Source organism: Bison bison, unplaced genomic scaffold (genome assembly GCF_000754665.1).
Source record: "Bison bison bison isolate TAMUID 2011002044 unplaced genomic scaffold, Bison_UMD1.0 scf7180017864376, whole genome shotgun sequence".
Classification (NCBI taxonomy): Eukaryota; Metazoa; Chordata; class Mammalia; order Artiodactyla; family Bovidae; genus Bison; species Bison bison.
This window is the reverse complement of record NW_011494948.1, coordinates 815,917-830,500: the sequence shown is the minus strand read 5'-3', so window position 1 is coordinate 830,500 and position 14,584 is coordinate 815,917. Positions and strand designations below refer to the sequence as shown.

General features: G+C 44.2%; 1 protein-coding gene across 4 annotated transcripts in view; it reads right to left on the bottom strand.

Moving 5' to 3' along the window:
• Positions 1 to 9,881: 9,881 nt before the first annotated feature.
• The window catches only part of KDM4C (lysine (K)-specific demethylase 4C), a 411,252-nt gene continuing 406,549 nt past the window's right edge, over positions 9,882 to 14,584 (bottom strand). For all 4 annotated transcript variants that reach the window (XM_010856980.1, XM_010856981.1, XM_010856977.1 and 1 more), the window contains exon 23: positions 9,882 to 10,946. In XM_010856980.1, the coding sequence (XP_010855282.1) occupies positions 10,770 to 10,946 (177 nt within the window). In that variant the 3' untranslated portion in view covers positions 9,882 to 10,769. The remainder of the gene's footprint in view (positions 10,947 to 14,584) is intronic.

Sequence of the window (14,584 nt, the reverse complement as noted above, 5' to 3'; positions counted from 1 at the left end):
ACTGTGAGAACTTCTTTGGTATAATTGTTCTCTAGTTTGTAAGTCATCTACTTGGCAGTTTATAGTGGAGCTCATGGTGACCTCCTCCAAGAGGACTTAAGGCCACAAGCTGCACCTCCAGTTCTGCTGCAGCCAGAGGCCCTGTTCCCAAGGCAGGTCACTGCTGACCCATGCCTCTGCAGGAGACACTCAAAGGCAGATCTGGCTCAATCTCTTGTGGGGATCACTGCTCCTTTCCCTTGATCCTCGTGCACCAACATTTTGTTTGTGCCCTCCGAGCATCTTTGGTGGTCTGAGATTTGATTTTAAAATGTAACTGCACCCCTCCTACTGTCTTGTTGGGGCTTCTCCTTTGCCCTTGGACATGGAGTATCTTTTTATGGTGGGATCCAACATTCTCCTGCCAATGGTTGTTTAGCAACTAGTTATAATTTTGGTGTTCTGGCAGAAGAAGATGAGTGCACATCCTTCTACTCCACCATCTTGAGAGCACTTCTTGTTGCATTCGACTAGATTTTATTTATTTGAGGCAAGTTTATCAATGTGATACTGTTGTTATTATCTACTAAAAAAGATGCACAACTTGAGAGTTGCAAGTTAAGTTTTATTTGCGGCAAAATGAGGACCTCAGCCAGGGAGACAGCAAACAGATAGCTCTGAGAGATTGCTCCCAAGAGGTAGTGGTGAAGTCGCTCAGTCATGTCTGACTCTTTGCAATCCCATGGACTGTAGTCTACCAGCCTTCTCTGTCCATGGGATTTTCCAGGCAAGAGTACTGGAGTGGGTTGCCATTTCCTTCTCCAGGGGATCTTCCTGACCCAGGGATCAAACGCAGGTCTCCTGCATTGCAGGCAGACGCTTTACCCTCTGAGCCACCAGGGAAGCCAGGGGAGAGGTAGTGGGGAGAAGGTCAATATATATGGTTCTGGTGAAGGGGGAGTTCAATGCAATCAAGCACTTACTTTATATGAGGTTTTCTCCTAGGATCTGATGTCACCATGAATGGATTTAGTGCTGTTTCAGATATGAGGAGATACAGGCATTGGGATCATAAAATGTGTTCCTAAAAATATCCAACTATCTAAAGACCTGTCTCACCAGATTCCCCAGAGCACAGAGCGCCTCACTCCACTGTGAGCTCCCTTGGAGGGTGTTGAAGGTCAACAGCTACAGCAGTACAGGGTTCAGTCTCCACAGAGGCAGATGGTAAATACCCTTGTTCTTATTGTTGTTTGAAAGTCAAAGTGAAGTCGCTCAGTCGTGTCTGGCTCTTTGCGACCCCACGGACTGTAGCCTATCAGGCTTCTCCATCCATGCGATTTTCCAGGCAAGAGTGCTGGAGTGGATTGCCATTTCCTTCTCCAGGGGATCTTCCCGACCCAGGAATTGAACCCGGGTCTCCCGCATTGCAGGCAGACGCTTTACCATCTGAGCCACCAGGGAAGCTATAGTTGTTTAGCTGTTTGCAAATGCTCTTGGCAAGTGCCAACTTGAGGTTGATATTATTCAGTCCCTCAGTCAAGTCCAAATCTTTGCCACCCCTTGCATTACAGCACACTAGGCTTCCCTCTCCTTTACAATCTCCCAGAGTTTGCTCAAACTCTTGTGCATTGAGTTGATGATGCCATCCAACCGTCTCATCCTATGTCACCCACCCCCTCCCTTTTCCTTCTGCCCTCAATCTTTACCAGCATCAGGGTCTTTTCCAGTGAGTTAGTTCTTCTCATTAGGTGGCCAAAGCATTGGGAGTTTCAGCTTCAGCCATCAGCATCAGTCCTTCCAACGAATATTCAGGATTGATTTCCTTTAGGATTGACTGGTTTGATCTCCTTGCTGTCCAAGAGTCTTCTCCAGCATCACAATTCGAAAACATCAGTTCTTTTGTCCTCAGCCTTTTTTTTTTTTTTTTGGTCCAACTCTCAAATCTTTAAATGACTACTGGAAAAACCATAGCTTTGACTAGATGGACCTTCGTCAGCAAAGGGATGTCTCTGCTTTTTAATACACTGTCTAGGATTGTCACAGCTTTTCTTCCAAGGAGCAAGCATCTTTTGATTTCATGGCTGCAGTCACCATCAGCAATGATTTTGGAGCCTAAAGAATAAAGTCTGTCATTGTTTCCATTCTGTCCCCATCAATTTGCCATGAAGTGATGGGACCACGTGCCATGATCTTAGTCATTTGACTATTGAGTTTTAAGCCTGCTTTTTTTACTCTCTCCTCTTTCACCTTCATCAAGAGGCTCTTTAGTTCCTCTTCACTCTCTGTGATTAGGGTGATATTATCTGCATATCTAAGCTTGTTGATTTTTTTCCAGGCAATCTTGACTCCAGCTTATGCTTCATCCAACCTGGCATTTTGCATAATGTACTCTGTATAGAAGTTAAACAAGCATGGTGACAATATACTACCTTGATGTACTCCTTTCCCAATTTTGAACCAGTCCATTGTTCCATGTCCGGTTTTAACTGCTGCTTCTTGACCTGCATACAAGCTTCTCAGGATGCAGGTGTTGTGGTATTCCCTTTTCATTTAGAATTTTCCAGTTTGTGTGATCCACACAATCAAAGGCTTTAGAGTAGTCAATTAAGCAGTAGTAGATGTTTTGCTGGAATTCCCTTGCTTTTTCTATGATCCAATGATATGGGCAATTTGATCTCTGGCTCTTCTCCTTTCTCTAAATCCTGTTTGTATATCTGGAAGTTCTTGGTTCATGTATTGTTGAAGCTTTGCTTGAAGGTTTTTGAGCATGACCTTGCTAGCACGTGAAATGAGTGCAGTTGTGTGACAGTTTAAGAATTCTTTCACATTGCCCTTCTTTGGGATTGGAATGAAAACTTTTCTAGTCCTGTGGCCACTGCTGAGTTTTACAAATGTGCTACCATACTGAATGCAGCACTTCAACAACATTAACTTTTAGAATTTGAAATAGCTCAGCTGGAATTCCATCACCTCCACTAACTTTATTCATAGTAATGCTTCCTAAGGCCCATTGGACTTCACACTCTAGGATGTCTGACTCTAGATGAGTGATCAGAAATTTGTGGTTATCTGGGTCATTGAGACCTTTTTTTGTATAGTTCTGTGCATTTTTGCCACCTGTTCTTAATATCTTTTGCTTCTGTTAGTTCCACACCATTCTGTCCTTTATTGTGCCCGTCTTTGCATGAAATGTTCCCTTGGTATCTCTAATTTTCTTGAAGAGGTCTCTAGTCTTTTCTATTTCTTTGTATTGTTCACTTAAGTAGGCTTTCTTATGTCTCTTTGCTGTTCTTTGGAACTCTACATTCAGATGGGCCTATCTTTCCTTTTCTCCTTTGTCTTTCACTTCTCTTCTTTGCTCAGGTATAAGTAAGGCCTCCTCAGACAACCATTTTGCCTTGTTGCATTTCTTTTTCTTGGGGATGAGTTTGTTCACTACCTCTTGTACAATGTTACAAATCACCATCCATAGTTTTTCAGGCACTCTACCAGATCTAATCCCTTGAATTTGTCAGTCTTCCCTACTTTCTTCAATTTAAGCATAAATTTTGCAATAAAGAGTTCATGATCTAAGTCTATTTAAGTGAACAATATAAAGAAATAGAAAAAACAATGGAAAAGACTAGAGACTTCTTCAAGAAAATTAGAGATACCAAGGGAACATTTCATGCAAAGATGGGCACAATAAAGGACAGAACTATACAGAGTTTCTCCATTTTCAGCTGCAAAGAATAGAATCAGTCTGATTTCAGTATTGACTATTTGGTGATGTCCATGTGTAGAGTCGTCTTTTGTGTTGTTGGAAGAGGGTATTTGCTATGACAATGCATTCTCTTGGCAAAATTCTGTTAGCTTTTGCCCTGCTTCATTTGTACACCAAGGCCGAACTCGATTTTTACTCCAGGTCTCTTGACTTCTGTGTTTTGCTTTCTGGTCCCCTAAGAGGAAATGCGGAGAAGGCAACGGCATCCCACTCCAGTACTCTTGCCTGGAAAATCTCATGGATGGAGAAGCCTGGTAGGCTGCAGTCCATGGGGTTGCAAAGAGTTGGACACAACTGAGCAACTTCACTTTCACTTTCCACTTTCATGAATTGGAGAAGGAAATAGCAACCCACTCCAGTGTTCTTGCCTGGAGAATCTCAGGGACAGGGGAGCCTGGTGGGCTGCCGTCTATGGGGTCGCACAGAGTCGGACACGACTGAAGCGACTTAGCAGCAAGAAGAAAAAGGACATCTTTTTTTGGTGTTAGTTTTAGGTCTTGTAGGTCTTCATAGAACCATTCACCTGCATTTTCTTCAGCATTAGCGGTTGGGGTATAGACTTGGGATTCCTGTGGTCTTGGATGGTTTGCCTTGCAAATGAATCACGATCATTATGTTGTTCTTGAGGTTACACCTAATACTGCATTTTGGACTCTTGTTGACTATGAGGGCTATCCCATTTTTTCTAAGGAATTCTTCCCACAGTAGTAGATATAATGGTCATCTGAATTAAATATGTTTACCTTTTGTCTACATTACTTGCTTAGTGGTTTGAAACAACAGTCACAGAGTTTCAGCAGGCATGCTCCCTTGTAGAGGTTTTGTTCTTGTTGCTGCTGTTCAGCTGCTTAGTTGTGTCCGACTCTTTGCAAACCCTGGGTGGACTGCAGCACTCCAGGCTTTCTTGTCCTTCACTATCTTCCGGAGTTTGCTCAAATTCATGTCCTTTGACTTGAAGATTCCATCCAGGCACCTTATCCTGTCACCCTCTTCTCCTCCTGCCCTCAATCATTACCCGCATCAGGGTCTTTACCAAAGAGTCAGCTCTTTGCATCAGGTGGCCAGAGTATTGGAGCTTCAGCTTTAGCATCAGTCCTTCCAATGAATACTCAGTGTAGATTTCCTTTAGGATTGAATGGCTGAATCTCCTTGCTGTCAAGGGGACTCTTGAGTCTTCTCCAGCACCACAGTTTTAAAGGATCAATTCTTCGGTACTCAGCCTTCTTTATAACTACTGGAGAAACCGTAACTTTGACTAGATGGATCTTTGTCAGCACAGTGATGTCTCTTTTAATATGCCATCTAGGTTTGTCATAGCTTTTCTTCCAAGGAGCAAGTATCTTTTAATTTCATGGCTGCAGACAACATCTGGAGTCATTTTGGAGCCCAAGAAAATAAAATCTGCCACTGTTTCTATTTTCTCCCCCATCTATTTGCCATGAAGTGATGGAAATGGATGCCATGATCTTAGTTTTTTGATGTTGAGTTTTAAGCCAGCTTTTTCACTCTCCTCTTTCACTTTCATCAAGAGGGTCCTTAGTTTCTCTTCACTTTCTGCCATAAGGGTGGTATCATCTATACATCTGAGGTTGTTAATATTTCTCTGGGTAATCTTCATTCTATCTTGTGCTTCATACAGCCTGGCATAGGAAATGGCAACCCACTCCAGTACTCTTGCCTGGAAAATCCCATGGACGGAGGAGCCTGGTAGGCTACAGTCTATGGGGTCGGAAAGAGTCGGACATGACTGAGCGACTTCACAGGTGGACAGACTCTGCATATAAGTCAAATAAGCAGGGTGACAATAAACTGCTTTGTCATACTCCATTCTTAAATTTGAACCAGTCTGTTGTTCCATGTCTGGTTCTAACTGTTGCTTTTTGACCTGCATATAGATTTCTCAGGAGGCAGGTAAGGTGGTCTGGTATTCCCATTTCTTTTAGAATTTTCCTGTTTGTTTTGATCCGTAGTCAAATGCTTTAGCAGAGGCTTCACAGGAGAATATTTACTTACCTTTTCCACCTTCCAAAAGCCATCTGCAATCCTTGCCTCCTGAGTCTGTGATGTTGTCTGTCACCCATGTGTGGGCCCACAAAATACACTATCCTTGGCGCTGCCATCAGTCCCGCCTCAGCCATGGGAATCCAAGGAATTGGATCATCAGCAGATGAGCTCTTGCTGATGGACACCTCCTGTGGAGGAATACTCACTGGCTCCTCTACCAGCATACATGCTCCCATCCCATCTACCCCAACCAGCAGCTCAGAAATAGATCAGGGAGCATCTACTCCAACTGGGAGCAGAAAGGTCTGTGATGCCAAACAAGTCTTTGATGCCAAAGAGGAGGTCCTGCTCAACATCCAGTGCAGGCTGTGGTCACTGCCACACCAATCACACCCCCAATCAAGGGGATAATGGCCAGTGCACACTGAGGACAGTCAAGGCAGTGAGTGTAGGGTAGAGCATGGAGGTTGTGAGAACCAGGTATGCTGCTATCTCTCCATTCTGCCTCCTGCAAGCTTGTTGCTGCACTCTCCTCTGAAGCTCCCTGTCTGTCCCTGCTGATCTCTCCCCATTGTGAAGGAGGCTCCCAGAGTGGGGGAACCCCTCCACTTTCACAGCTCCCTCCTAGAGGCACAGATGCTATCCTTTTTTTTTTTTTTTTTTTTAACCTTACCCAGTTACATGGTAATCTTGTGTTTTGGTTGTATGAAATCTTCTGCCAGCATTCAGTGGGTATTCTGTGAAAATTGTTCCACATGTAATTTTGATCTATTTGTGGGAAGTGGTGAGCTCCACATCCATCTATTCCGCTATCTTGATCTCCTCTCACCTATTTGAATATATCTAGGCTTCTCATCTGAAACCATGTGAAATGCTCTCATGAAAGACACCAGTGTTCTCCTAATGAACAACTACGTGATCTAGGACTCTGTAGTATTTTCCCTCTGTTGACCCCTCTCCTTTTTGCAGTACCATCTTCTGTTGATGTCCATGACATCACAGCATCCTGGTTTCCCATTTCTTGGCCCCTTTCAGTGCTCATTCACAACTCAGGTATATGTAGTTCTTTCCCAGCGTTCTTGGTTTCTTTTCATATCTTGTTCTCATCTCATTCAGCATGTTCTCTCCCAAGTTACTTGACCACCATTCCACTAGATTCTATTTATTTAAGGCAAGTTTATTGAGGTGATACTTACACATAGTAATATCTACCTTTTGTGTTTAGTTCTGTGAATTTTGACATACAGTCCTATTACCACCACCTCAGTCAAGATAAAGAATATTGCCATCACCCCAAAAAGTTTCCTCAAGCTGAGCCTCTGTTGTCAGTTTCTTCCTTCACTTCCAGTCCTTGGCAACAAGAGATCTCTTTTCTGATCCTATAGTTTTGCCTTTGCTGCTGCTGCTGCTAAGTTGCTTCAGTTGTGTCCAACTCTGTGCGACCCCATAGACGGCAATCCACCAGGCTCCCCCGTCCCTGGGATTCTCCAGGCAAGAACACTGGAGTGGGTTGCCATTTCCTTCTCCAATAGTTTTGCCTTTACCAGAAGGTAAATTTCATATCATTTTCAAAGAAAATGAAGATGATGACTTCCTTATTTATATCTCTAGTGCTAATTTGTCTTGGAGCTTCAGAGTCATCTATCCAGTGTTATTTGATTGTGTCAGGTTTAGAATCCTCGCTTTCCTTCATGCATCGAGGTCAAGTGATTCAAAAGCTACTTAACCTCTCTGAATCTTAGTTTCCCTCCATGAAAGAGGAGAGTACTTCCTTTGCTGATTTTTTGTGGGAGACTAAGTAAGATAAATACCATTAAGAAGCCTACTAGGCAGTGTTTAACAATAGATGCTCAGTACATCATTAATATCATTGACGAACTTCCATTTCTTCAAGTGGACTTGTACCTTCTGAGGATGGAGCATGTTTCTGAGTCTTCAGCACACTTGCTGGACAGTTCAGGCTCCTCAGAGGCCACTCAGTGGTGTATGTCTTAACAATATACTGGGTGAGAGAATTCAAGATACTTCCCATGATGCACATATAAATTCTCAGAAGCAGTCTATTGTAAAATCGAGTCTTTGCAACCAACCAGTTACTCATGTAATGAGTATGTCTCAGAATTTCTATTTTTCTTCAAGTTTTGGGGGCTGATTAGTATGTAAAATGAAGATTGTTTCATTTCAGATCCTTTTTACTTAAAGGCAAAAATGAAACACAACATGATCTTGCAGCATATGCTCCTCTAGTATGACTACTTGTAAGACCTCTGGGTCATTTCCAGAAACAAACATGTTTCAGCCTTGCTTCACATTGGACGGGTACAGGGTGAAGTGGCAAATCCATTCACTCCTATGTGTTTTTGTATTCTGCATCTTCACATTTTCATATGCCATTACTCAGGAGCAATTTATAATGCATTTGTGAAGTCATGTGACATTTTAGTAGATACTTCTTTTCAATTTCTCTTTAGATGAACTAAACAAAAGTACTTTAATAAAAGTAAATTGACAAGAATCACATTGTTCTCATTTCAAACACATATAAAGGAACTAAAATGTTGTGAAATATGCCAGGCAGTTTTACTAATCCTCTAACCTCCAGAGAAAGGGCTTATAATTAGAATTACATTAGAATTGTCACAGCCAGCAATTTTTTTTTTTTTAATACTAGAAGGACTTCAACTGATTTCACGCTACATGTGCACACTAAAAATGCAGTTAGTGTAACGCAAAGAAATTAAAATTACAATTGAGGTGTCACAGTAAGCAAAAAAGCTTTACTGATTTGTCTGGTCAGAGAGCTAATAACGACTTCATGCGGAATGCAGTGAAACAAAGGTGTCTTTCTCAAGAGCCAGAGTGTATTTGTGGCCGACACTATTTTGCTTAGGCCATATACAGCTGTACTTGATTATAGGAACATTAGTTAAGTGAGACCATAAAAAACAGCTGTATTTGAGATCACATAGGACTCTGCACATTTTCTCCCTGTGGCAACCAATCAGAAATCTTGCTGACAGGCAAACTTGTACAAAACAAATGATCCTATTTAGATTAATTCCTCTTAATGCCTTACACAGGCCTACTTTCCTGGCATATTGTGGAGAGAGCAGGTCAGTTCCATTCAAAATGTGGAGATACAAAAGGCAAGCTTGATTACTTGATAAAATATATGACTATACTGGCAGAGAATGTGGAGTGCTCAGTCCTTGTAAAAATATGGCTGATGGGCTCTTCCCCAGCTCAGAGTTCAGCCACGAGGCACTCTGGAAAACGGAATGTCAGCCAACTAGAGGTCTGCAGAGCTGAGCTTCAGCTGTGGCTGTCATGATGCTTCAGTTCTCTACTTTCTACCCAGTAACATGATATATCCACACGTTTTGCCATGAAACTCTGAAATGCCCTCTAATCCCTGGCTCTGGGCTTTGGGCCACAGGATGTTAACCAACATCAGACCTAAAATTCGCTTATTTGGTTGGCCTCTCTGCCTCTGCCAGTGACCAGAGAAGATCAAATCTGGGCTAGCCCACTAGGTCCAACGGGCTGATGGGGACACATGGAGCAGACGTGTGAGCTGGCCCAAGCTGAGGTCAGCACAGCTGCACAGCCAAGCCCAGCCTTGATCAGCCAATCTGCAGGCTCATAAGCAAAAGCAGTGTGTCTCACCACAGGGCACTGAGATTTTGCAGTTGTTGGTTATGCTGTATCACTGTGGCCACAGTTTACTGAAGCATCACTGTGTGACCGTGGGCAAGCCCTCTCCCTGTCTCTCCTCCACTCCCATCTACAAAGTGATGGAAGGGATTGGAGGATCCATAAAGCCCCTGCCAGCGAAGCTGAGGACCAAGAGACCTGTATGAAAAGAGTTTGAGACTCCAGATGCTCAGGTTTCTTTCAGGCCCAAAGGAGGAGCTGAGGAAAACACTTCAGCAGGCACCGCAAGCAGGCAGGGGAGACTTTATCCCTGGCGATACAGCCATAAATGTCTGGCAGTGCGTCCACAGTTATGGACAAAGTCAGTGAGGGAAGGGTCTGAAGCCAGGGCCCCATAATGTCTTCATAGTCAGCTCACAAACAAAACTTGTTTTCTTTAGGTTTAAACCTAGACAAATAAGCAAGTTAGAAGACAGAATTGGAGAAAATGGAAATCTTTATTTTTAAACACTAGTACATTTTCAAGCTGTTGCAAAAAGGAAAAATCATATTACCTCAAAACTATGCATCGAGGCATATTTATTTTTAACTCTAATCTTACAAACACATAATGAAAGAAACATATTTATAAATATCTACTCAGAATATGTATTATGAAAAAAAAGTGTTTAAAAATAACAGTCCCAGATCTCCCTCTTTAAATATATAAAATTCCCAGACAATTCATAAGGATTCTTTCTCAAGAGCCAAAAATTTCACAGAGGCCAACAACTCAGTTCTCATCAGACACAACCCAAAGTAAAAGGGATATAAAAAAATGTAAAAGTTCTGTACAAGGGAAATACAGATAGCACACGGGTAAATCTCATTACCATACATGCCATTTGTGTTTTAAAAATGTTTTATAAAAACTTCTATTTAAAACAAATAAGTGAGAGTCCTTCCCTGACTGTGGAAAATATATGTTACTACCCTCCCACCTGGGCCTGGAGGCCCCCACTTGCTCAGGGAGGAGAGCAGTCTCTGTTCCTTCTTAGGCCTAAAAGCTGTGTGTGGGGATCCACCTCCTCTGGCAGTGGCTTTTTTGGTGAGTGATTTCCTTCACTTAGAAAAATTCTTTGGGATCAAAGGAGACAACTGCTAACAAGTGAAAGCAAGACTAGGAGACAGCTTCAGACTGTGGTATCCAATTAATAATGTGTATTTTGCGGTTCTGGTGACCACACTCTGGGGAGCCTGATTTTCCACTGTCAGAGACACAGCCTGTCACCTACCCCAGTGAAACACACGGCACAGCCCCAGGCTGTCCTTCCTCGGTCCTCTTCTGCCCAAGTCATTCTGTGGCCTGCAGAGCAATGTAGGTAGACTACTGCCTCTTCTGACACTTCTTCTGGAAAGAGCTCTTCAAGAAAGTGCGGTAGACGGGGTCATCCACGTATTCATTCTTGAATCTGGAGCTCAGCACTCTCTGTCTCTTTTTCTCCCCCTGGATTATCTCTGTTCCATAAAATGTGTCTTCAAATCGCATGTCAGAAGCTGTGGACTAAGAACAGCCAATGTTACTGTGCAGAAGAGCAGGCACTTGACTTCACAGGAACACACAAAGGCCAGGCTCAGTCAGGGGTGGGGAGGGGGCTGAGGCCCCTTAGGAGAAGCCCACACCAGGGGTCATGAGTGCCTCCCCACCCCCATCTACTTCCATTTAGCCTCATTTTCTTCAGGATCTCCAGCCCTCGGGGACTTTCCTCAACACAAGCAGAACTAAAGTCTTCTCATTTAAGTCTCCCTGACTATTCATGCCCTTGCCTGACCAGGTATGTGACTGACTTGTCCACAGTCGGCTCTAATTCACTCTTATTCCTCCTTACCTCTGGGTCTCTGTTCCCACCACTTCCTTGCAACTGTCCTGGTTCCTGGGACACTCCTCTACCCTAACTGTATATGATTTCTGTCACCTCACTCTTGCATGAAGCTCTCTGTCATTTTGTAAGCCCTCTTCCTCGTCCTCTGGCTGCTCACTGTTCATGTGTCAGGGGCTCCCCTTAACTATTTGCTCAACTCTGATGGCCCTGAGGCTTTGCGTGTGGACTTTTCCTCTCTACATATGCTCCCGGGGCCTACCAAGCTACACTCAACTTCAATTTTGACATCGTTTCTAAAGACGCTCACGTCTTACTCTGGTTCATACCTCCCCCCGTGCTCAAGCCTGCATGTCCAACTACCCAGCAGGCATCTCAGAATGTTTATCCTGGAGGCACTTAGAATCTTCCTATCCTAGAGTGAACAAGTCTTCTTTCTCCATTGCTGTCCTTCCTAAATTCCATAAATGGCAGCACTACCCCCATCAAATCTAACTTCGTCGATTTGATGTAAGGTCTTTGTAAACTTCCCCTTGTCCCCATCCTGTCCAGGACCCCGAAGCCCTCCCTCCTTTCTTCTTTGACCCTACTGACCCCATGGTGCAGGCCCTCACGCTTCCCCTGCTAAACCACTGTGACAGTGCTGCGCCCTAGTCTCCCAGAACTACTAGAAGAAATGTTCTGCACTCTCTGACTACAGGACACCCCTGCTTATGATCTCCAGTAGCCTCACTGCCTTCAAGGTGATGGCTATACTTTCAGGCTGGATGTACATAACCGGACATAATCCTACCCCATGCTTGGATTAGACTGACTTATTTGCAATTCCTGGTCACACTTAATTGTCTCCAGCCTCTGTCTTTAAATGTACTGTTTCCTTTGCACAGAAGATATCCTGTCTTCTCTGTGACTGACAAAAACGAGGTTCCTTCTTTTGGATTCCTGGAACACATTACATGTCAATGTAGTAGAATGAAGGCATGGGCCGAGATGACGGGTAGGTGATGCCCCATCAGGGGTTCCTTGGATCCCTTGAAGGTGAGCATATCAGGGACTATAAATTGAATTTTACATGTGCTCCCACACCAAGCAATGTACTTTGCCACAGTCACTGCTCAGTAAGTGTTAGCTAGGCAAAGGAATGTGGGCTTTTTCTGTTATGCTCCAGTAAAGTTTACTTTTAAAAAAAATTTAACCTTTATTTTACATTGGAGTGTCACTGATTTATACCATTGTGTTGGTTTCAGGTGCACAGCGAGCGATTCAGTTACACGTGTACATATACCCATCCTTTTTCCATACGGGTCATTACGGATATTGAGGATTCCCTGTGCTATACAGTAGGTCCTGGTTGATCATCTATTTTATATGCAGTAGGTGCCTATATGTTAATTCCAAACTCCTAATTTATCCTTTCTCCCCCTATTTCTCCTTTGGTAACCATACTTTGTTTTTGAAGTCTGTCTATTTCTGTTTTGTAAATAAGTTCAGTTGAATTATCTTATAAGTGGTATCATATTTGTCTTCTTTTATAATCTCTAGGTCCATCCATGTTGCTACAAATGGAATTATTTTATTCTTTCTATGAGTAACGTTCCAGTGTGTATATATATATACACACACACACCCCGCATCTTCTTTATCCATTCCTCTGTTGATGGACATTTAGGTTGCTTCCATGACTTGACTATTGTAAACAGTGCTGCAGTGAACACTGGGGTGCATGGATCTTTTTGGATTACAGTTTTCTCCAGATATATGCCAGGAGTGGGATTGTTGGGTCATATGGTAGCTGTATCTTATGTTTCTTAAGGAACTTTCATACTGTTCACAGTGGCGTACTGATTTACATTCCCACTAACAGCGTAGGAGGGTTGGTTCCCTTTTCTCTATCCCTTCTCGAGCATTGATTGTAGATTTTTTGATGATGACCCTTCCGACTTTTGTGAGGTGGTACCTCACTCAGATGTGTCAAAGGGTGTGTTTAGAGGTGCCTGTGAGGTCAGTATAAGCTTAGGCAGTCTGTCTGCTGATGGGTGGGGCCGTGCTCCCCCTTGCTGGCTGTTTGGCCTGATGCCTCTCAGCACTGGAGCCTGCAGGCTGTTAGGTGGGGTCAGATCTTGGTGCTATAAAGTGCAACCTCCAAGAGAGCTCACAGTGATCAATATTCCCTGGGGCCTCCACCACCAGTGTCCTTGCCCCCATAGTGAGCCACAGTGGGCCCCCTCCTCTCCAGAAGACCCTCCAAGACCCACAGGTAGGCCTAGTCCAGGATCCTATGAGTTACTGCTTTGCCCTGGGTCCCACTGCATGTGAAGTCTTGTGTGCACCCCAAGAGTGGAGTCTCTGTTTGCCCCAGTCCTGTGGAGCACCTGCCCTCAAGGCCCACCAGCCTTCAAAGCCAAATGCTCTGAGGACTCCTCCTCCTGATGCCAGAGTGTTAGGCTGGGGAGCCTGACCTGGGGCTCTGGACTCCCGCTCCATCTTGTGTGGCTTTGTCTCTGGATGTAAAATATCTTTTTTGGTAGGTTCCAGTCTTTTTTGCTGATGGTTGTTCAGCACTTAGCTGTGATTTTGGTGTTTTCATGACAGGACATGAGCTGAAGTCCTTCTACTCTGCTGTCTTGTCTGGAGTCGAGGGGCTGCTTTTAGTTTGGATGCTTCTGTCTCCTTCCTCAGCATGTGCTGGCTCTTATACCCTTCATGTGGGGTATGCCAATACTTTGGCCACCTGAGGCAAATGGCCAATCATGGGAAAAGATCCTGACACAGGGAAAGACAGAAGGCAAAAGGAGAAGGGGATGGCAGAGAATGAGGTGGCTGGACGGCATCAATGACTCAATGGACATGGATTTGAGCAAATTCCAGGAGATAGTGAAGGACAGGGAAGGCTGGCATGTTGAAGTCCATGTGTTTGCAGAGTCAGACATGACTTGGTGACTGAACAACAAGAACAAAGGTTTGGCAGCCCACACTCACTCCAAGTACACAGGTAGCAACTGGCACCGGCTTGTGGGTTTCCTAGCACCAGCTCGAGTACACCAGGGTAGCAATCAGCACCAGCTTGTGGGTCTCCCAGCAGCAGCCCCTGAGACTCCAAAACAGCAGGCACAGTGATTGGCCCCTGCCCGCTGCCCACACACGCTCCCTGGATGGCAGGGGCAGTGACTGGCATCTGCTCCCGGCTCCCTCAGTGGTCCACGCCCGCCTCTGAAGCTCACAATGGTGGTGCTCGCTCATGCCTACCCCTGGAATTTGTAGGTGGCATCTGGTGCCTGAGAGCATGCGCAGGGAAAGGAGTTCCATTGGCGGTTCCTGCCCC